Raw genomic sequence first — 24847 nt, 5'->3', positions numbered from 1 at the left:
TAAATAAGAAAATCAATCACTTTTCGACAGAATTATTGTTTAGATCGCTGGAAAATTCGTGAACACCTTGAAGAGGTATAGATGTGTCAGATGACGATTCCATTTTTCGAGTTTCCTTTAATGAAGATTTTACAATCAAGCAAATAAAATGAAATAGAAAGTCCCTATGAGATAAAGTTAAACACACACACACACACACACACATATATATATATATATAATTATATATATATATGTATATATATAATTATATATATATATGTGTATATATATATATATATATACATACGTATATATACAGAGAGTAAGGAGGCGGTAGACGTTGCTTAAGTGAATCCTCACGAGTGATTTTACTTCAAGCTTTAGGGCTTTCTGCCCTTTGGCAAGACTGAGGACAAATCGGACAAAATACAAAACATGGATATCATATACAAAAAATAATGATGATCAAAACAATAGTGAAAATAATAACGACAGTGAGAGAGGCAGAGACGGCAGGGAATAATTACACAGATGGGAGTGTATATGTATATATGCATCAATCTTGCATAATATAACTTGCATACATATAATTACAAACAAGCATACAAAAGATAAGCATTTACAAATACGTATGACTAAACATCTGCGCACACACAATGGATACGGATGTGTATATTTTCTGTACACTCCAAAAAGATGCGACGACCCAGGGGTTCAGTAGCTGAAGACATACGACTCACACTTATCATACGTATATATATATATATATATATATATATATATATATATATATATATTGGGCCTACATGAACCTGTCTGTACAGAAAAAATAAGAAAAGAGTAAAGTCGGTCATTAGACGTCAGTGAAATCAAAAGTTAACTTATTGTATAAATTAGAAAAAAGAATTGAGGTTCATTATTTCTACGGTTCCCAAGTATATATACTCACTTTTTTCCTTGTTTCGTTTTCAAGAACCTTTCTTTTTTTCCATATTCGGATTAACGAACCATAAAAAGGTTTAATAAAGACGTCAATATGACGTCTTTAAGACGTCATCAGTCTGCTATCGGGGAAGTCACTAATACTGTATATGACGTAAAACATCACAAAAAATGACCGAAATATTATGCCATAGATACGTCGCTAACACGTAATAAATACGTTACAAAACTGGCGTGAACTTTATGTCATAAATACATCGCTAATATGACGTCATGAACACGTCACAAAGCTGACGTGAAATTTACGTCATAAATACGTCACAAAACTGACATTAGGCCTTCGTCATAAATACGCTAATATGACGTGATAAATAGTCACAAAACTGACGTGAAATTTACGTCGTAAATACGTCGCTAACATATATGTTGACGTGATAAAATACGTCGTAGAACTGACGTGAAATTTACGTCATAAATGCGTCCCTAATAAGACGTGATGAACACGTCACAAAACTGACGTGAAATTTGCGTTGTAGGTATTTAAGCCGCAAAAATGACGTGATAAATACGTCACAAAACTGACGTAGATTTTACGTCATTTAATGGTCTAAAATGGGAAATTCAGTCCAGATAAAAGTTAGTCTGATAAGAGAGAGTATATATATATATATATATATATATATATATATATATATACATGTGTATATTTATATATTACATGAATCTGTCTGTACATAAAAAATAAGAAAAGAGGAAAGTCATAAGACGTCAGTGAAATCAAAAGTTAACTTATTGTATAGATTAGAAAATGAATTGAGGTTCATTATTTCTACGGTTCCTTACAAGTATAATAATATACTCGCCTTTTTTCTTGTTTCGTTTTTAAGAACTTTTTTTTTCCTTATTCGGATTAACGATCCATAGAAATTAATTTGACAATAATGAACAGTATCAGTAGCTTCTCCTATGCAGATGTGAGGGTAAAGTTGATAACAATTGCAACATGTTTTGTTTGTTTTGTTTATTTTTTTGTGTGTGCTGGTGTTTTTGTCGTTGTTATCCTTCCCCACTGGCTTTACACTGTATGTCTTTATCGACAGACCAGAAAAGTGGTGGGAAAATGCCGACACTGTAGAATTCCCCTGCATACAGCTGCGTTTTGGTTTAATTTGGAAAGGTTTATTTGTATTTCTTTCTTCTTTTTTTTTTCAGGTAGAGTAATTTACTAGTAGCAACACCTACTTCTTATTTTCCTAGTAAAAATGAATAGTCTTCAATTGTATAAGAAACAGATTTGAATTATGCAAGAAAATTAAAAGTTTGAATACTGAATATTACAATAAAGTATACAATAACGTTCTTAAACATTACCTTCAGTTTGAATTCAATATGAATACCTTATATACGATAATGTATTTACTTATTGCCACTAGCTTTTGCATATTACATTAGCTCTCATGAATATTCATGATCGATGTAGAAACAAAGCGTATGTCGAATTTTGACAACTTTATGACGTCTTAATGACGTCTTTATGACCAAAACACACACATTTAAACAGGTAAAACTCATGTCATATGGAAACACGAAAGTTGAAAAAGTTTAAAGTTTTGTACATTTTCTCTTAATGGAAATTAATGATCGATATAAAAAACAACAGCAATCAAGTTCCAACTGGAATTGCATTTATTATTTGTACATGGTCTCGTGATGAAAATGCATGATAGATATAAAAACCAACAGATGTACGTTCCAACTGAAAACCCCTACCTATATTCACTCACACACACACAAATAAAAATCATTTGGTATGTAAACCTATTGATTTTTCTTAGTAGGTTTCGTAGCTTATTCCAGTTGTTTAACCTCAAATGAACTGACATATTTTAGTATACCAGTTCATTTAATATTTTTACGATTTTTACTGGTAAATCTGCCACTTTTGGCAAGTACCGTGCTTGGAGTCCAACTGGTATCAATTTGCCCAGTTTGGTCTGTTTAATTGCTCCAAGGAGTCATCAACTTGTAGACTATTTAGTGTGCCAGTCCGTCAGTGTGTTGCTTTCAAGTCGAATCAACTAGTCAATATGTCATTTCTGTACAGCCGATTCCAATTGATATAAAATATTTCTACATAGAAATGACGTGAAAACATGCCATAAATAGTCTTAACGTTGTTCAAGAAGTAAAAAAAAAAATAGATCCAAGAAAACACATTTTACTTTATTCTTTAACCGTATACATGACTGAATAATTGACGTAAAATTCCGTCATATTATAGTCATGAATGTAACGATAAAAAAGGGTTTAATAAAGACGTCATATTGACGTCTTTAAGACGTCATCAGTCTGCCATCAGGGAAGTCACTAATACTGTATATGACGTAATACGTCGCAAAAAAATGTTATGCCTTAGATACGTCGCTAACATGTGATAAGTACATTACAAAAATGGTGTGAACTTTACGTCATAGATACGTCGCTAATGTGACGTGATAGATACGTCGGATAACTGACATGAAATTTACGTCATAAATACATCGCTAATATGAGGTGATGAACTCGTCACAAAACTGACGTGAATTATACGTCATGAATACGTCGCTAATATGACATGATAAATAGTCACAAGACTGACATGAAATTTACGTCATAAATGCGTCGCTAACATGACGCGACAAATACATCGCAAAACTGACGTGAAATTTAGGCCTTCGTCATAAATACATCGTTGAAATGACGTGTGAACATGTCACAAAACTGACGTGAATTATACGTCATAAATACGTCGCTAATATGACGTGATAAACAGACACAAAACTGACGTGAAATTTACGTCATAAATACGTCGCTAAAATGTTGACGTGGTTAACAGGCCTACGTCGCAAAATTGACGTAAAATTCACGTCATAAATACGTCGCTAATATGACGTAATGAACACGTCACAATAGAGCTGACGTGACTTATTCTTCATAAATACGTAGCTAATATGACGTGATAAATAGGCCTAGTTATAAAACTGACGTGGAATGTACGTCATAAATACGTCTCTACATGACGTGATAAATACGTTGCTAAACTGACGTGAAATTTACGTCATAAATACGTCGCTAATATGACGTGATGAACACGTCACAAAACTGACGTGAAATTTGCGTTGTAGGTATTTAAGCCGCAAAAATGACGTGATAAATACGTCACAAAACTGACGTAGATTTTACGTCATTTAATGGTCTAAAATGGGAAATTCAGTCCAAATATAAGCTAGTCTGATAAGAGAGAGTAAAATATTACGAGTTCAATGGTAAAATTTTGATTAAAATCGGGTGATAAAATAAGGAAGTTATGACATTTTGAAGTTTCGCTAATTGCTGATATATAATATATATATATATATATATATATATATATATATATATATTATCTATTTATTTATTTATTTATTTATTTATATGTTTTATTTTCACAGGGTGGCTCCGTCAGTGGGTTAAACACTGTTGTTCTTGGAGGCCCTGCATGAACACATACATACAAATAAACACGTAGGCCCGGATTCACGAAGGTGGTACAAATGAAACCATGGTTTAAACCATGGACAAAAACCATGGAGTGCCAAGTGTCGCACGGAATATTTCGTTACGAAATTAGTCATTTCGTCGACAAAATGTCTGTTTCGTTACCGAAATTATCATTTTGTGGACGAAATGTTCATTTAGTTACAAAATATTGTCATTTCGTTACAAAATAATCATTTCATTGACGAAATGACTGATTTCGTAACGAAATATTCCATGCGACACTTGGCGCTCCATGGTTTTTGTCCATGGTTTAAACCATGGTTTCATTTGTACCACCTTCGTGAATTCGGGCCGTAATGATAATACAATACCAACATCAAATTTGCAGTATCAAATCTGTATATAACTTAACATACTATATACCATGTATTAAACTCAAGATATAACAAAAACTAGAATTATCACTGAAAGTGATTAATACCCCCGCCCCTAATGTTGCTTTATAATATGTGATGTCATGAGGGCAATAATGTTAATACCAATTTTGTGGACTTGTCAAATTACAAACAAAATAATCTTAATTTATAGAATTTATATAATTACAGAATTAACACTGAGTATAAAACTTACAGCAAATGAAAACATGCTTTCCCCCAGCATCACTACACTTAAAAACCATCATACACAACAAATTTAACCTTCATAACTTAAATGGTTTATTTTGATACAAAAATGAGTGGTTACCATGGCAACACATTATCCTTAAATTAACACATTAGTGTCTTGCAAAACTACACTTCTCAATCATAATACATACTAAATTTAACTTTAATAACTTAAATAATGGAAAAATTATTTGATCTGCAAAATTTTGGTAAAATTGTGGTTACCATGGCAACGGTTTGTGCGACAAACACAAAAATTATGTGTTCCACATCTATGCCTCAGGGCCATAATGCCTACCAAATTTGGTTTCAATTGCTTGAAAACTGTGGCAGAAATTCACTCCACAGGATTTAAAAAATATATATATGGTTACCATGACAACGCATTGTCCGATACAAATAGAAAAAACATTTTACAAAACTACACTTAAAGAGCATCATACACACCAAATTTCACCTTCATAAATTAAATATTTCAATTTAATACAAAATTTACCTTCCGATCATCATACATACTAAATTTGACCTTAATTGCTTGCATCACAGTGATTCCTATATACCCCCTTCACACTATATATGGCGGGGTATGATTATTTAATGAAACACATCCTCCTACCCTTAAATTGCCCCTACCTAAAAAAACAAACAAAACAAAAACAAAAACATACCAATAAACAGAACTATACTTGGGCACAGTAAAGTGCCCTCCAAAATTGGGCTTAGAATGAATGTTTGGATGGGGCATGCCTTAAGTTTGTTGGTAGGCTGTTCCATTCGAGCGCTCCGGTGTATGAAAAAGACTGTTTCCCAGCATTAGTTCGAACTCTAGTTACTATTAGCCCGTCAGAGACTGCTGATCTAGTCTGGTAGTTGTGCGTATTACTAGCTTTCTGAAACAAGAGTGACAGGTAATCTTGAGCATCCCCATTTAGTGCCCTATAAACCAGTTTGCACCTTTGAAGCTTCCACCTATCCTCTATCGTGGTCCAGTTTAGTTGACTTAGTACGTGATCAGTAGATGTACGTGTGTCTACCCCTAAGACTATTCTGGCCATTCGTTTGTGTTGCCTCACAATAATATCTTTCGTAGTAGAGGGACATTTTGACCAGGCGATGCTGCAGTAGTCAAACAATGGGAGAACTAAGGAGTTTGCAAGGAGTTTTAGTGAATTTAAAGGTAGGGATTTTTTTAGACGACTCATCAGACCTAATCTGGAACTTATTTTCTTACTTGTATAATATACATGTTCCTTCCATTTATATTATACAAGTAAGATATATATATATATTATGATACATATTTATATATCTATATATTTATACTTATATAAAATTAAAATCGTTATTAATCTAAGACGTTTATTAGGGAATATTGAAATAATATAAATTGCAAAAAGAATTGTGTGAGGCTTTTATTTTCGTAATAAATAAACTATGCAAGAAAAGGAGAGGATACGAATCAATACAAGAATTGTCAATTTTGTAACATAGATATCCGTGACAGTGCAATGAGAAACACGGTTCCTAATACTATATTAACAATATTATAGGCAAGCAGACATGTTACATGTTAAATATAGAGAGATGTCACCATACACGCCACAGAGTTTGATATGGATCAAATTTGTGCAAATCTCTCGGACATATTTTTTTAATTCATTTCAAAAGTAAAAAAGAATGAGTTTCCTGCGTTCTAGTAATGGAAGGCATGAGAGTCGATGACATCGTTACGTCATGTACTGTGATTCTGCGATAGTGACCAACATTGCATGCATTTCATGTATGTATTTTCTCGACCGTTATGTTAAGTACTTCAGCAGCTCCTGGCCCTTGCACTGACTTAAAGGGATAGTATAGTTTTAGTTTCGACTAAATTTCAAGTTTCTAACTTTGTTTTTTGGTGACATAATGACAAACGGGGAAACCTCTTATAACATAATTATGAAAGAACATGCAATTCCAAGAGGGGTTCAATGTTTATTTGATAAAAATTGGTTGTGAGGCTGATATATCCTAAGAAGAGCAACACTAATAAAAGGTAGGACCCATCTTTTATTTGGATCGCCTTGTTTTCACTTTGTTTTGGGATGTCATGAGTCATTCCAAAAACGATTCCAAAAACTTTGAATTCCTCTTAGAATTGTGCGCTTTTTGACATTTCATAGAGTGGTTTCTAGGTATCTCCCCAAAAGTTAAAAGGTGAATACTCACCTCAACCAATGCTATATCATCCCTTTAACGCTGTAGGCTGCAACCATGGAGCTATATATCCGCATAATGATGTAACTATAAACTCCAGAATAAACTCCTGTGTGGGATTCCCCCTCACGTCGAGACTTCAGTCGGCGATTGGATGATTACCGATTTGAATATTCATAATCATTTTTCACTCCCGTGAACACCTTAAAAAAAATCTTAATTTGTAGTATATCTTACTCAGTTGTGGTTTGATCATTCATTTCCAATGAAAGTATTCAGAAAGAGGACTAGCTGGTGTAACATATTATTAAAATGAAGACTTATACCGTTTACGCAGACCATCTTGCAATAATCGGCAGCAGCGATACATGCTGTTATAGGTAACCAACATCTTAGAATAGCGGCAGATATCGTACTTAAACTTTCAAGTAACCAGCTTCTGTGGCAGTCCGGTTGCCGGGGGCACTCTTCCTATCTCTATAAGATACAGAGCACACGACCGAGACTTTTATATAGTCGCATATAGTGTACCTCTTAACTTCGAGCAAGAACCATACAAAAACCATTTCAGCCCCTGGCATCAAGTCGACCGTCTTTTGCCGTAATTATTGTTTGCTAATTTATTATCTATTTTATTCTATTCTTTTTTTAAGAGTCAAGTCAAATATACTATTGAAAGAAAAAATGTGAAAGAGGAAATCAATCACTCTGAACTAGAATATATTATTTTAGCTCACCCCAAAAAGGCGCGAACACTTTGAACAGGGAGATGTGTCAGTTGACCGCTCCATTTTTTAGTTGACTTTGATTAACTTATATAATAAGATTGAATAAAATAATTGAGTTCATCTGACAGTACAAGAAAATCTTTGATAATTTTTTTATATATATATTGGCCTGAATTAGTGACATTAGTCTGTAAAGCGCATTGAAATTCTTAAGAAGTCTGTAATGCGCTATAATAAAAACCAGCTTATAGGCCTATAGGAGAGTGGGTCGCTGTGGCATAGTGGATAAGACTTCAGACTCCCGAGTTCGAATCCCGCCCAGTGCTTGGACAAGATGTTTTACTCACCATGTCCCTCTCGACCCAGGTGTATAAATGGGTACCTATGGCAACTAGGGTAATAATGATGACAGGGCCCTCTGTTAGAGCAATGGCAACACTGAAGAGACTAATACCCTGGGTAAATAAGACCTTATATATATATATATATATATATATATATATATATATATATATATATATATATATATATATATATTTGTATATAAGTACATGTGTCTATATAGAAATGAAAAGGAACAGAACAGGACAATAGATACGGAAATTTAAATTTTCACAAGTTTTCCTGATAATCACACAAAAACGAAACCCTTTGCATCAAATCATTATCGAGGGAAAAACATAATAGCAATGGTGACGTTTTGGAGAAAGAGTTGCAACTAGTTATAACAGGGTTATTACGTCTTCACTTCATGCATACATTTGATCGGAAAGAATGATGAGGGCATGCCATCATCTCCACATTAAATTCGCATTACTTTTTTCTTTTGATTGGGACAAGAAAAAAAAATCCAACTACAATGTATTATGGTTCTTAGGAATTCCAAGTGTGGAGAGGTATATCTGGATGATCAGGTCCTACACAGATAAGACGCGTAACATCAAGTAAGGTGCATTTGAGTCTTGGCAGAATTCGCTTTCCTCCTGACCCCCTCCTGACCCCTTTCCCCCCTCCCCCTCCCCCCAAAAAAGAGAACTTTATATAAAAAGTGAATATGCAAACAGCACATAAACCGGTTTTATGACTTGTCCCTTCTTCTTTGTTCTTCTTCTTCTTCTTCTTCTTCTTCTTCTTCTTCTTCTTCTCTTTTTGATGCCCATATTGACTAAAATCACACTTTATCTGTTTATTTTTTTCCTGAAAGTGATTTTCTTCTTTTTTTCGTCCCCGCTCGTTAAACAATTATTATTTATTCATGCACCTGTTTCTGTGAAAAGAGTCACACTACCATTTCTAATAATTATGATTTGCTGCGCTTTGATCTCATCATCACCGTCGAAAGCCATGGCAGCCCGCGTACTAAACAAAACAAGACGGCGCTTTGAGAAATCCCAAAAGTGCATGCGCAGAAGATGTAATACCTTTCTTAAATCAAGAAAAATGCATGTGCAGCTGTAGTGTATACTGAGTATTGATGAAAAAAAAAAACGGTAGTATTTTTTCCTCCTCCTTGTATGCCCCCTTCTCTTCTGTATACGTCATCAACAGGATGAGCTATGCATGCATGGGTATACAAACTAAGAACCAGCGGGAATCACACCTGTCAGTATAACAGGTTCGATTCCCACTGGTTCCTTTTTCCCGACATGCTTGTTATAGATGTATCATAGATCAGCAGTTGCGATCTTACAAATAGTATACAGAGGGAGACAACAAGAAAACTCATACCTCAGGTGCAGTATAATAGAAGAGCTGACCTGGGGCTGATGGTGTCGGATGGGGGGGGGGGGGGGTGCTTGGCCTTAAACCTTTTTTAATTTTTGAATTAGGTTTAGACACGGATTGTAGAAATAATTGTGATATCTCAATAGTAGGTTAAGGCATGGAATATATGAAAAGTAATTATAATTATTCAATATAAACGATTAAAAAAAAACTATGTTGACCACACTCGTTATGTCAGAAATGCATGCAGCGTAGGCTTTATACATAAGGCATAATTTACCATTTGCAGATGAAACAAAAACCCATCATTAGTGCTTTAAAATACTTCTAAAATGTGAGATAGGGATAGAAACAACAACTGTAAAAATTTAAATCCGTATAATCAATGTTAAGTATTGTTAAATACACAAAATGTGAACGATAGTTATAATAAGAATGCTTCCAGATTAAACCGTGTACAGTTACGGTTTACTGAGAAAAATACTGATATCACCTTATATTTAAGGCTTTATTGCTAAGATTTTATATGGTAGGATGTTTTGTGATACAACAGACCTACACATATGCATCAAATGTGATATCTTGAACATTTTTAAAATCGCTGCTCCCAAAGGTAAAGAATAGATCTGATCGAGCAGGCGGGATGCGAGGCGTCGATCCACTTAAGCAAACTTTTGCACTGTGTTGACAGTGTAGTCACCTAACAAAAAAAAAAAAAATTAAATCAAATGGTTTGTTGCTTGTTTGTTTGTTTGTTTGTTTGTTTCTTTTTGTTTGCTCGTCTGCTTTTCAGCCCAGGCACTTCGAGCTAGCAAAAAGGAGTTTGATGTTCTATGCCCAAAGTTGACAAAACTTCAGTACCGCATTGTCAAAGTGAAGACTGCACTTAATGGTGGAGTTATTATAGTGCAGAGAAAGATCTCCACAAAATCATGCAGTCACTCTATTTTGTAGGTCTAATGAAATAAAAATGCTAAACCCTTTGACACGTTTTCTGACTTGGTTCGTCCATGGACCTACGTAGGTCCATGGTTCGTCTGGTTTTCACAGTCAGAGACTCTGATTTACTGTATTTGTGTTTTCATGCAAAGAATATCAGGATGGTCTTTCCCTAGCTTCGACCATCTGTGTGCCACATCGATTTCCTGTCTTATAGGCATTTGTGTTTAATTTGTGCACATTTTGATCCATTGGCACAGATGAGAAGGGATACACTCTTGACTATTAATTTGCAGGAGGTGTATCTCGACTGGTCGCACCAACAGAGGGATTCTATCTGATCACCACTGCGTAATCGCACACGGTTACGATCGAATACTAGGAGGCTGAAGTGTTACTAGTATCGTACGGATCGTACGCATACGGATAGTATCGATCGATCACTTCAGTGCGATGTCGCGGATCAATGGCGACCATACGAGACGAAGAAAACAAAGACAATTTTCGGCGACTTTCCACTGCAAATATGGATGAAGTTGGTGAAAACTCTTCTGACACATCACAACCAATTCTGCCATGGGATAGATTTTCAGAATGGTTCCATTGCTTTTGTGTCGTGACGTTCGATTTGGAACTGGGACAAGCCCTGGAGGTAAGCAGTGTTTCAATCTCAAGCGAGTACCGGTAGTTTATACTTTTATCACCAGTCCCATGCGTTGTCTCTGTTGTGGTGTGTTGCCTATCATCCGACATCATGTTAATTATAATGACGTTTCTTCAAAAGTTCAATCTTGATATGGTTGAGATGCACTCACTGCCTGGGCACGCCACTACACAAGATGTACGTTGCGTTGTGTAGCAAGTGGATTAATGATGGAACGTGGGAGGATGATCAGATGATCAATGCTTGATGTTAAGATTACATATTGGTGGCATAAGTTATTCAATAAAGGGCAAATAAAGCCTTACTTAATACGGTTTATAGTAACCTCGTCTACAGCCACTATGTCTATTTTCCAATTGGTCTACTGGCATATCGTCTATTACCGATTAGTCTAATACCCATTTGGTCTACAACTCGTTTTGTCCAGTACCCATATTGTCTAATAGTCACTTTGCCCACTACCCGTATTGTCTAATACCCAACTCGTCTAAGGAGCATTTCGTCTACAAAACAATTGATCTAATAGCCAAATCGTCTACACTCACAATGTCTATTTGCCATGTCGTCTAATATCTATTTTGTCTACTACTAGTTAGTCTACTCCCACCTCGTCTACAAGTCATTCAGTCTACATTCACTTTGTCTAGTTATCATATCGTCCAACCCTTAGTTTGTCCATACCCAATATGGTCTATACCCATCTGGTCTACTCCCAACTCGTCTACTCCCAACTGGTCTACTACCAACTGGTCTACTCCCAACTCGTCTACTCCCAATTGGTCTACTCCCAATTGGTCTACTCCCAATTGGTCTACTCCCAATTGGTCTACTCCTAACTGGTCTACTACCAACTGGTCTACTCCCAACTGGTGTACTCCCAACTCGTCTACTCCCAATTGGTCTACTCCCAATTGGTCTACTCCCAACTCCAACCCTAAATAAGCATTTATATGTCCAAACTTCAACACTCCATCCATTCAACTTTGATACACAATCATAAGAATGGTAAAAATGAAAAGGAACACTTTATAAGTACATTATCAGTATTTTTTATTGTCTGGCACGTACTGATGTATGTAAACGGTTAAATGCACCAAAAAAGGTTGAAACATATACACAAAAATATGATTCATGCCAATATATAGCTACTACTAAGATGAATAATTTACTTGCCTGCAATGTACTCAATACACGTTTCGCGAGGAATATTAGACTATTCTAGTTGTTACGATGTGGGCATGTAGTTGGATGGATTATTATTCTTATGATTGTGTATCAAAGTTGAATGGATGGAGTGTTGAAGTTTGGACATATATATGCTTATTTAGGGTTCCTCGCGAAACGTGATTTGAGTACATTGCAGGCAAGTAAATTATTCATCTTAGTAGTAGCTATATATTGGCATGAATCATATTTTTGTGTATATGTTTCAACCTTTTTTGTGCATTTAACCATTTACATACATCAGTATGTGGCACACAGAATAAAGAATACTGATAATGTACTTCTAATGTGTTCCTTTTCATTTTTACCATACTTATGATTGTGTATCAAAGTTGAATGGATGGAGTGTTGAAGTTTGGACATATAAATGCTGCATGATTGCTTCTGATATAAATTACACATCCAACACAAAAATAACACAGCAAGTTTTTCACACTGTGACATTATCTTTTTTTCCTAAAAAATTGTCATAATTAGAACATAAAAATTTAAACCAAATGGGGCACCAAGAGTGTTCAACCTATTTAATTGGGAAAAAAGAAAATGGATGAAGTAAACTTAAATAACAAAAAAAAAAATATATATATATATAACTAGTAGTAGACCAGTTGGGAGTAGACTAGTTGGCAGTAGACGAGTTGGCAGTAGATATGGGTTGGCAGTAGACGAGTTGGGTGTAGACCAATTGGGAGTAGACGAGTTGGCAGTAGACAAGTTGGGTGTAGACTAGTTGGGAGTAGACGAGTTGGGAGTAGACCACTTGGGTGTAGACGAGTTGGGAGTAGACCAATTGGGAGTAGACGAGTTGGGAGTAGACCAATTGGGTGTAGACCAATTGGGAGTAGACGAGTTGGGAGTAGACCAGTAGGCAGTAGACTAGTTGGCAGTAGACTGACTGGTTATTAGACTAATTGACTATTAGACAATGAGTTGTAGACCAATTGGGTATTAGACAAAATGAGCTGTAGACTATTCTATTCATAGACCTTATGATTACTAGACGAAATGGTCAATAGACATAATGGGTGTTAGACGAAATGTGACTTAGACAAATTGGACATTAGATAAAATGGCTAGTAGACGAAATGACAATTAGACTAATTGGCATATAGACAAAATGGTTGGTAGACGAGTTGGTAGTAGACGAAGTGGGTTTAGACGAGATGGCATTAGACTAGGTGGATAGTGGACAGGGTGGGTGTAGACGAGGTGCCAATTTACCCTTAATACTGGGCCTTGCCCTTTTGTTAGCAATATAGTTTGTAAGTAAGTTTAAAACCATGAAAACTGCAGAAGATATTAAACTCTAAAAAAGAAAAAGGAAAAAAAAAACAGAACAGAATAGAGTACAGTACAGTAGAGGTGTACATTGTAGGTCTAACATTTTTATGATTTTATTACCAAGAGAATTACCTGCCCTGATTTCACCTCTCTTTAGCCTCATCAGGGATTTGGCTGTTTTTCTTGATCGATGCATGTTTTCAATGATCAATCTGTTCAAAACAAAAACATTAACAACCTTCGGCATTATATTAGATCTAGGGCCTACACCTAACCCCGGCGCAGGTGCTGTATGGTGCGGGTTGGGGTCGCTGGTGCGGTTAATCTACACCAAGAGCCAATACACGGAATAAAACTTAAAAAAAAAAAAAAAATTTTACTAGCATTAGCCATTACATGATCAGGATGATTGTAATTCATTATTACAATGATCGCACCATACACAGGGTAATTTACATTGAAAACTGTGATTTGAATGTGATTTCTTGGAATAAAGGCATGGCCTTATCCTTTTTGCCGCGTAAATGAAACTTGCCCTTTTTAGTGCGCCATGCATCAACTGGCAGTATGAATTATTTTACACATGTGGTGCAGTGCAGGACTGTTACATTGTATATTGGTGGAAGTGATTGGAAGGTCATGTAAGCTCTGCCACCCAAATCACGTATTGGAGGTCAAGACGTACCATACTAGAATCTATTAATAATTCGAGTGATTTTCTCAATAGATTTCACCTCTGTAGTAGAATTAGGAGTATTTGAAATTGTGATTCTAACGTAATTTTTGTACACATTTTCCACACATCCTACAAAATTGTAACTGAGATTTTCCACTGAAATCATCATTCAAATGATGGTGATTTTTTTTTTCTTCTCATGTGTATCCTTCAAGTGTTCTATATGATATCCTGTGGTTTCTTTCTCATTATCAACTCATACACTTCAAAACCTGCATTTAAATCACTTGACTTGACAGAGCAAGAAAAAAAAATGAAATAAAATTTATAAGAAAATATTTTTTTCCCTTTTTTTTTCTTAAATAAATGGCCTGTGACTACATGTACTGTACCTTCTGGCAGAAGGTGAAAGACCTGAGGAAGACTGATGTTACAAACTATGCATGATTATCAAATGCACAAATGTTAAATCACATTATCTCTGACAATGCAATATTTACATCTTAATATATACACAATGTACCTGGAAGAAAAATGAATGATGAAATGCCATTTTTTTCTTATTAACATCAAATGTTTTTTTTTGTTGTTGTTGTGTACCTCCTAACAGAAAGGAACTAAAAAAAAAAGATAAGAAATTGATTGTCAGTAGAATTCTTCTTCTGCTGTCAAATATTTAAATAAACAATGGGTGATTTCAAATTCTGTGCTAGTGCTAGTGCTATCTCCCATCCAACTGCCTGAAATCGAGCTCCAACACCGACGGTCAGATTAACGAAGCGATACTGATCAAAATTATACATCCCCAGCACGAGTTGTTGGGGTTGCAGCACCGCGAAGTCCGTGGGAACTGCGCGATGAAAAAAATGATTGCTCGTGATTACAGTAAAATATTACATGATGCACCCGTGACTGCTTAGTTTTAGACACATGAAAGGAAGACAGAGTACACTGTAAAATACCACAAATTTCATCCTTTTTTTGAAGCACAATTATCTTGATTTTGCTCCCAGGCTCAGATTCATCAGGGAGGTGCCACCTCCTTGGATTCATATAGCCATGTCTGGAGTGTTCGTGTACGTTACGATGGTGACCATTGCATTAGCGTAGACTTTATTATGGAAGTGAATGTGCATCTCGCACGGCAACACTCACACCGGCGCCGAACTTAAAATGATGAAAATGATAATCCCTAGGGCTGGTGGTAGTCAATGGGGGAAAAACACGTAAATTGCTAACTAAAACGGCGGAGCTCGGTTCAGCAGATGACATTCAACACCGAGGCCAGCACCAGCAACCGAAAATACGTCATAATTTTGAGGTCAACCTCCCAACACCGACTGATTTCAGGTTCGGTTTTATCACCGGTGCTAGTGCTGAGATAGCACTTAGCACTAGCACTAAACTTGAAATCGCCAAATGAACACCAATGGAATACCGTGGCATAGTAACCACACAATATGTTGCTACTTTCAGCATACATTTATTGTTTATCTTTAAAGATAATTCATATACTGTAGTGTTTACAGTTTATTGGTACCCCTAGAGTGAGTATTCTAGTAATTCCCACATGTGATATGCAATGTAAATGTATGTGTAGTACATTGTAGTGCTAACACCATGCAAATCATTAAAGTTCATTTTGTTTTCCATGCAGTCTTTAACTGACATATCACTGGCTTGCTAAAATGTGTAGACACAGCAACAACAAAACAATTTTGCAACCTTTTGTCTCTGACTGATTTTGAGTTACTTCTCACTGAAATAAAAAATATCTGAGTTTTAATAAGGTAAATATTTAGTTTCATGCCTAGTGATCACAGCCTACAGTGTAGGAGTATATGTGACATACCTACATGTAGCTTTCATGAAGCATGATTGTAATAAGGCATCAATAGAAGTGTTTCACATTAAGCATTCTTGCTGTGTGAATGCAAACTGCAGTTGTGGAGGGTGATTTGAGTTGTAATTCAAATCATGATCCAGAGGTGTTTTCCAATCCCGCTTCACCAGAATTAAGCACTGAAACGACTGTGTGAGTGTACCGATAATTGACCTCCAATCATGCTTTTTGGGTTGGAGCTTATGGTAACCTTTTCACCACTTCTGCAGAATGACTGCACTCCTCAAATGCTTGCGCTGCAGTCAAAGTGCCCGCAACTTATGGCTCAAGAGTGTGATGGGAGCTTGGAAAGAAACCAAGCCTCCCCTCTTCGCTCTGAAATTGAAAACTGCAGAATCTGCAAAGCCTTTCAAGATTATGTGAATGAACCATGATTCGAATCGTAATTGCAATCATGTTTGTAATTTAGCACTCCCAGTACAGTACCTGTACATGTGAAAGTAAGAATGGATGACTCAATGTGATACACACTTGTCTAGCGGTGCAATAGTAATCTGTATACTTTCATATTGACATAAATGCTTGATCAGAGATATTGCCAAAATCCGACAAATGCATGCGCATCCACATAAAAAAATGTAAAATTTGCAAACAGATCAGAAGTAGTTATGTACAACTTGTATTTGGCCAAAGTTGTGCTTGGTCAGTGGCCATGGTGTTAATAGTGTAGGGAATGTGCTTATAATTATGATAATTGGATTTACTACTAATATGTGTACTTTTCATCGAAGTTGATGCATAGTAATCTGAATGAATAAAAAATGCCATTATGTCGTTTTACCTTGCTTCTCAGGAAAAGTGTTGACACTTGAGATGACCTGTCACTCTTTTTTTTTTTCAGATAAGTACCTTAAAAAAAAAAGTAACATTTTTCCACATATATCTTTATTTGCAGTTTATATATCCTGGTCATATCAAGCTCACTGAAAAAGAGGTAAGCAGCTGTGATGTTCTTTCAATTTTTTATTTTCATTATGTTTTCTACTTCACAAATGTGTGAATAAATATATTGAGAAAATAAAAGCATTGGGGAGTAGCATATCAGCGTGCGCAGGAGTTCAATTGTAAGCCGTGATTTTCTTAAGTGTACAGTACATGCAAAATAAAACTTTCATCATTTTTGGAACATTTTCACTGCCATACATATAATTTCAGTACTAAAGTGCACTGTTATATCATCATGCCAGTGTAGGGAGGTTATTGGAAATTTGTGCAAATTCAATTCAGTTGGTTTGACAGTCCAATTTGCCCAATTCATTATGCTCCAGAGACGGTAATAGAGGCACACAGCAATTGCATGTATGCATTGAATTCAATTTAGCAGGTGTGCACTATACGTCCTCGGGAGAGTATTAGTCACTCTTGTAGGTGACGCTGGGTGACGGATGTTGTTGCTCTTTGGAATGATGGTATATTTTGGAAAATATACACTTTATTGATATGACTGGCATATATTTGTACAGACTTTTATCATGCTTGCCAGTTTATTTGTTATTTCGATAATCATTGTACCTGTTCATACAGTTTCTGTATTCAAGGTGTGTCATGAAAATAGTGGCTTTCGTGCGGTGAATATTTTATGTATGAGAGTTTAGATAGTAATCCTCCTATATAGAGAGAATCCATTGCATGAATAAAATTGGAGACATGCAATGACATTTAATTGTTTGAACTCCTTCACAATTTTTTTCCCTTTTATGGTCTATTGCAAAGTACATATTGTAGCTGTTTCTTTAGTATGGCCATTTGCTGTTCTGCTATACTAGCAACTTATGAGCACATACAATAATTAAACATTTATCATTTAATCTATACATGAGGTATAGCATTTACAACTATTTGTCCATTAATCTGAATATTATTAGCATGAGTGTCAAAAGTGACCACCCCTATCAAGATAGAATTTATACAATGTACCATGTTGACTAGACAAGGCGCAATGTAATGCAATGTGGAATGTGTAGGCCTAATGATTATATTTCTGAGTAAAGCACCATTCTCTAGTCATTAGGTACAAACTGCATACTATAGCAAGTTTTGAAGTACAGCTGTACTACAAGTGTGTATAGCAGTATTCATTGTATTTATAACCATTTTTTTTTTTCAGAACGTCTTACAGGTGCATGTACAGTATTATACACGTACTTTGCTGCTGTAACTTTATATACTGTAAGTACACATATATATTGTAAGCATTGATATCGAAACTTTGAAGGATTTCATGTGGTTTACTTCTCTGATTATCATTTGCAGAAGATGAATATATGCTACCTGTCCTTTCCAGACTCTAATTCAGGTAGGTTTCATGTTCTGGTACATGTTGATTTCTGTTGAGTTCTTTACATTTATTTGTAGTGTCTTTAGTTTATCTATCTATATTTGTTTTTTGTTTGTTTGTTTGTTGGTTTGTTTGTTTTTGGCTAAGAACCACATCACAAATTAAGTCTGTTTGGAGAAAGTAGAATATATCTTATTGATTTGTTGTAAGCAAATGTTTCTAAGGCCAAGGGGGGGGGGGGGAGGATTGTCCTCTGGGGGTAATTGCCCTAATACAGTGTTGTACTGTTGATTATTGCTGCTTTCACTCAATCCACATTTATATTTGGGCTTTGATTTCCTTTAAAACCATCTGAGAAGTATAGAGTGAATGGTGCTAATAGTGTATATACTGTACTCGTGTGTTGCAGGATGCATGGGTGACACAGAGTTCAGCTTTAGGATCCGACGCTGTCCTGGCAAGAGGGAGCCTGTCTATAGCAGGGAGAGACTGGAGTACAACCGGAATTGCCTTCCAACATTACAGGTTAGACTGCAAGTCCAGCTTGAGGGTAGCTACCTACTATTAAAGTGGAAATTTTCGCGGTGTTATAACTTTCGCGCATTTTGCGCAACCAGAAACTGACACAAAAATAAGAGCATGCGATTATTTTTGCTTGCCGTATGTTCCAGTACTTGATGTCTTAATTCTGCAGAAGTAAAAACATGTGAAACTCTTCCTGCCTGACCGAGCGCAAAACATTAGTCACACAAAAATATCCACTTTTACAGTAGTCAGTGGTCAAGGGTGCTACTTTCTTCTCGGATGCAGGTGGTTGTGTATCATTATCTTACTACAAATGGTAATTTACATTTTTATAAAGGTCGTTGCAAAAATACATATTGCAGTTGAACAGAATATCTTACAGCTTAGTTGTTGTGTGTGGGTAACACTTGGCTCACATGTGACTAGTTTTACTACAATTACAATTTCCTAGGTTTCATAGGAATCATAGAGCTTTGGAGCCAAAGTTGTGGTTGATATTCTACACATGTTTTGCACTTTTGCAATTTTCTATGTTTGAGGCATATCCTTTGACAGGCAAGTTTTATCTGAATTTTCATTTAGAAATTTACCAGTATCCTTTCATCACATAAATACCACAGTATTATCTTGCATGTTGCAGTTTGTGAACATTATATGTTCACAAAAAAAAAAAGAAGCTATGAACTGAACAGTAACTTGTAACCAAGATCTAGGATATGCTTCAGTTACCTTTTTATGCCTGATAGCAAAGACACATAATTGTACATCCATGTAAGCACGGAAGGTGTATGGTCTTGTCAGCCCTCTATGATGTACACGTACAAGGAATGTGTATAATACATGTGTTATAGCTCTTACAGTTGAAATGTACTGGTAAGCTTTGCGACATGCCTTCATGGTACGCAATCTTCAACATTGATTGTTTGAGACATTGTGAATGGTTGACATCACAAATGTATTTCAGTATCATTTTCTTTTACATAATTTACCACATTCCTTGGGCTGCACAACAAACTTCCTCTAGAATACTGTTTTGGTTGACTGCTTGCCTGAAGTGCCATGGGGGGGGGGGGGGGGGGGGGCAGAGGGATGCATCCGTATACTGTTGTATTCAATGTAAGCAATGCCTTGAAAGTGGGTGTAGCTGATTTTTTACAGCTGCATGATACTCCGTTGTGAATTGCCCTGGGGCAGACCATGACATTTTGCTCATTGGCGGCTCTGCTGACACTTGAAGTAGAAATGAGGACATCAAATGATTTTGAATTAGAAGGATTATAGAAGCAGAGACATCTATACCAACGATATGTAAGAGTTTAGTTTTTTTTTCCCCCTGGAATCATGGGACTTCTGTAGTGTTGTACTTCAAAAAATAATACATCTTTTCCGAAGTGCTCTTTTTGTGTGACATTGCTGACAGATGCATGTATTGACTCCGTGTGATGTTTTTACAAAAATCACCAGGAACAAGTCTTTTAGCACCTAGACTGCTTTCTTTGCAACATTTCTGTGCAGTATTTTGTTAGCGTTGTACAATATTAATGCAGACGATTTTGCATGAAGACATGTGCTAGGTACTCAGGTAGTATTTAGCGTTATGTGCAAATTTTGTCTTCATTAGATATTGTGTGGTACTGTGTGGTACTGAAAACTGCATTTACAGGTACAGTGTTATAAGCCAACAGAGAACAAAAAGCGAAGTGAAAACAAAAAGTCAATGCACCACTGATAATTAGAAATTTGGTAAGCCCTTGAGATGAAAAATGCACAATGTATCAATTAAGGACTGCTTCATTTCATCTTTCGTAGAAGCTGAAAAATGAGGGTAAGGTGCTGTATATCCCCTACCTATTCATTTTGTTGGTCTCTCCACATTACATCCCTGTCTGCATATCATTGCAATATATGTAGGGTCCTGTGAGATACATTACTTGGGTCATACAGGGTACGGTTAGAGAATTGCCATATTCATGTGACTGCGTGTCCAAGTTTATATGTTTGGTCGTTTGTTGTCATTATTTTAACTTTGCTGTTGTTGTGTTGTTACATGTACATGTACAATGATCTGCTATTAATGATCATTTTGCACTTGAGACAGAGTTTTCATGGAAAGCATGTATGACATAATTTTCATGGAAAGCATGTATGACATAATTTGGAACATACATGTATGATGGAAAAATTCCAAATGCATTGATAGGACTAATTTTTAATGTGATATACAGCTGTATGTAGAAAATATTGTGGGCAAATTCATATATGATATCTAATTATAATGCAATATTTAGAACACAAAGTTATCAGACTTTGTTAAATTCATTATCAGTGGTGCTTGGTATTCTGTACCTTCTACAGCGAGAATAGTTATCCCTGTACTTCAGTGCCTTTGGACCTTGCATTCATTTGCATGACCTATCACTCACAATACTGCTTGTGTCAGTTAGACTGTGGCTGCAGACTCCACTTGTGAATCTATCTTTTCTGTGCTGTTTTAATTGCACACTGATGAGAAAGTGCTCTTTAGTCTAGGGATGATTCAGAGTGCTATACTATGTAGAACAAATGTATGCCTTGTCTCTGAATTATAGAACTGGCAATGAATCAGTGAAGTTTCCTTTTATACTATGTTTTTTTTTTGCCTGTGTGCTTTTCACAAGTGAGCGTATCATAGAAAGTGGGCAGAAACGATTACTTACTAAGGTATAAGAAGTCTGTGTGGTGCAACTAACGACCTCCTTGGATGCAGCTGCATTGATATAGTCCATCTATAAGTGAAGCCGATTATGGCTGTCTTGGGAATGAGATGGCTCTTGTTGCTGTTTTTTTTTTTCCTGCAAACATTATATTTGAAGAGAAGCTGAAGTGATTTGGACTTGGGAAGACTTGTACATAACGGTACGCATTGTATGTTTGATTCAGGTTTTCAACTGCTGACAGATATATGGTACCTTATATGATAATAATTCAAAATTATGTTTACATGGATGATTTTGGTAATTTTCTTATTGATTGTTTTTATACTCATCTCTTCAGTGATGACCAAATTAATGAAAAACATAAATGTTGACTTTTATCATTTTCATTGTCATAGTGATGAATTCAATGATAAATGCAATTGTTATTTATTAATGATATCAATAACATTATCATTAGATATCAATATCAGTATTAACAGTTATACAATATAGTAGTAGTAGTAGTAGTAGTAGTAGTAGTAGTAGTAGTAGTAGTAGTAGTAGTAGTAGTAGTAGTACTGTAGCAGTAGTAGTATTAGAAGTAGTAGCAGCAGAGTAGGACCACAGTCGTTGTTGTAGTAATAGTGGTAGTAAAATCAAATATTGTTATTATATCAAGCATTATACAATGTAATTATGATGTATGCCATCACTATAGTCATCATTATGACAATGATTATCAACCTACACATTTGTATGTCCCTGAAAAAAAAATGGACCTTGAAACTTCAGATATTTTGACATGTAATTACAGCAGTGCCATGTATTATACAAATGAAGATTGGCCTTGAGCATTTTCAAACTTTTACACAAAATTCATAAGGAGTTTGCAGATCAATTTCCCTGTCCTTAATGTCTCCCCCTCCCCCCCCCCCCAAAAAAAAAAAGAAGAAGAAGAAGAAAAGGAAGATCTATATGATTATAAAATGTCATCTGATTGCTAGGGACATGTACTCCCTATGACTGAAGTGCACGATAAGAGACAGGAGTCAAGTTGCAGGATGTGTGTACATGCATGCATTGGAGACCTGTAACACAAACATGGGGAGATGAGATGATCATGACACTGCAGGCGTTTGTTGACGGTGGAAGTGGGTATTGCATTACTTCTGCCTAATGCATCAATTGCCCCAGCAAAAAGAACCAATCAAATATGGAGTGGAGCGGGAGATCTTTATTGACTATCTCTGACATCAGCAGCGCTGCATCATTGCTCAAGGCTTGGCCTTATTGTGTTTCAGATGTGCGTGGAATGTATACATTAATGTAATGTAGTATGTACAAAATAATGCTTTCTATAGTGCTCATAAAATTATGCAGAATGTATCTCCCATCCAAGTAACGTAGTATGAGTAAATGTGAATGATTGAGAGAATCACTTGCACCCCAGATACTGTATGTTTTGCTCTTCTTATGAGGCCCTGGAGAAATATGTACAAACTGTATGTGATGCTTTTTAGCCACCTTTGTATACTGCTGGTTTTCTTCTTTGTAACAGGTTGATATATGAATTGGAAAAGGTTAATGAAACAAAAACAAAAAAATCTTTGTTAATGAATACTGAAGTCAAAATCTATCATTCAAAGCTTGGTGAAGTTAGCAATCATTACAGTGTACATGTACAGTCAAATTCTGTTGATATCTGACTTCAGTACAGTTATACACTCATTACCAGAATGTAACTACTAGAAAAGCAGTCAGAGAGTGCAGGCCTCTGCCAAGCACTTTACCCATAAAGATACAGTGTATATCCATCTATGCAGTATTAAGTGGCCCTACTTCCCAATGATCCCCAGTTTTCCTTAAAAAAAAAAAAAAAAAAAAAATAGTATTACCTTAGCTTCCTGCTGCCCCTCAAGTGCATGTGTGCTCCCTAAATATTGGCAACTTGAATTCCCTAGTTTATTGGCCCTATTTGCCGATGATATAGAATCTTAAAAAAAAAAAAAAAAAATCCTGCGTCCAGATTGTGATCTGGATCACAACCGATATCTGTTCCTTGTGTTGTTATCAACTTTTCCTGTAATTTTCATCCAAATCCATTTGCAACTTTTTGATTTTTGTTTAAAACAGACAGACAAACAAACCAATGCCAGTAAAAAGCATAACCTCCTTGGTGGAGGTCATAGTGTTGCAATTTGAGTAATGGGGCTATATAGCATTGTATATCAATATTAAATTTCCAGATGCACATGTCTGTACACATGGTGGTTTATACATTGCCCATACAACAGATTTATACACAGTTTTGAGACGTGTATTCAGAGGGTGCACTTATCAAGCCACTTCTGGTGTAGAATTGAGGTTTCCAAATGACTTCGGGGAGATTCTTACAAATGACAAGAATTTATGCAAAGCTGTACTGATTTGAGATAAGAAATATCTTTCTGAAACACCAAAAAAGTGCAATCTCAAATGCGTTTGAACCAGAAATATGTTTCTGGAGAGATCAAAATGCGAAGTTGTTTTTGAAATGTGTGTATAGCTCTCCCTATCCATGCCATCTTTATGATCTCTGCTCCTTTGGTCAAACAGTGCAATGGAGCTGTGCGGTGACAAGGAGTTCCTCTCAACTCAGGATAGAGATAAGGAATGTAACAACTCGCAAAACATGGTCTGAAAGACCTTTGCAAATTGTTATTTTGATAGTGGGTATACTTGAAACATGTTTCAAACATTGAAAAGATGATGATGCAGTCAGTCATTTGGTATTCCTCTCTGTTGACTCATTTAGTAGCAGTGCTACCTTGTTGTCTTTTGACTTCCTATTACTTGTGTACTTCTTTAGATATCAATCATACTTTGCATTCTCACAGCAGACATTTATACCAGGCAAGGCAGAACATCGTGCCATTCCATACT

At 35.8% G+C, this 24847-nt stretch overlaps 1 protein-coding gene across 1 annotated transcript in view; it reads left to right on the top strand.

Moving 5' to 3' along the window:
* The first annotated feature begins 11149 nt into the window (after positions 1-11149).
* Positions 11150-24847, top strand: part of LOC140246051 (protein DENND6B-like) — a 34465-nt gene continuing 20767 nt past the window's right edge. The window contains exons 1-4 of the mRNA XM_072325495.1: positions 11150-11351; positions 17343-17381; positions 18701-18743; positions 19135-19250. Coding sequence (XP_072181596.1) covers positions 11166-11351; positions 17343-17381; positions 18701-18743; positions 19135-19250 — 384 coding nt within the window. The 5' untranslated portion in view covers positions 11150-11165. The remainder of the gene's footprint in view (positions 11352-17342; positions 17382-18700; positions 18744-19134; positions 19251-24847) is intronic.

Source organism: Diadema setosum, chromosome 2 (assembly GCF_964275005.1).
Source record: "Diadema setosum chromosome 2, eeDiaSeto1, whole genome shotgun sequence".
In the NCBI taxonomy this organism is placed as follows: Eukaryota; Metazoa; Echinodermata; class Echinoidea; order Diadematoida; family Diadematidae; genus Diadema; species Diadema setosum.
This window is presented reverse-complemented; position numbering and strand designations above follow the sequence as displayed.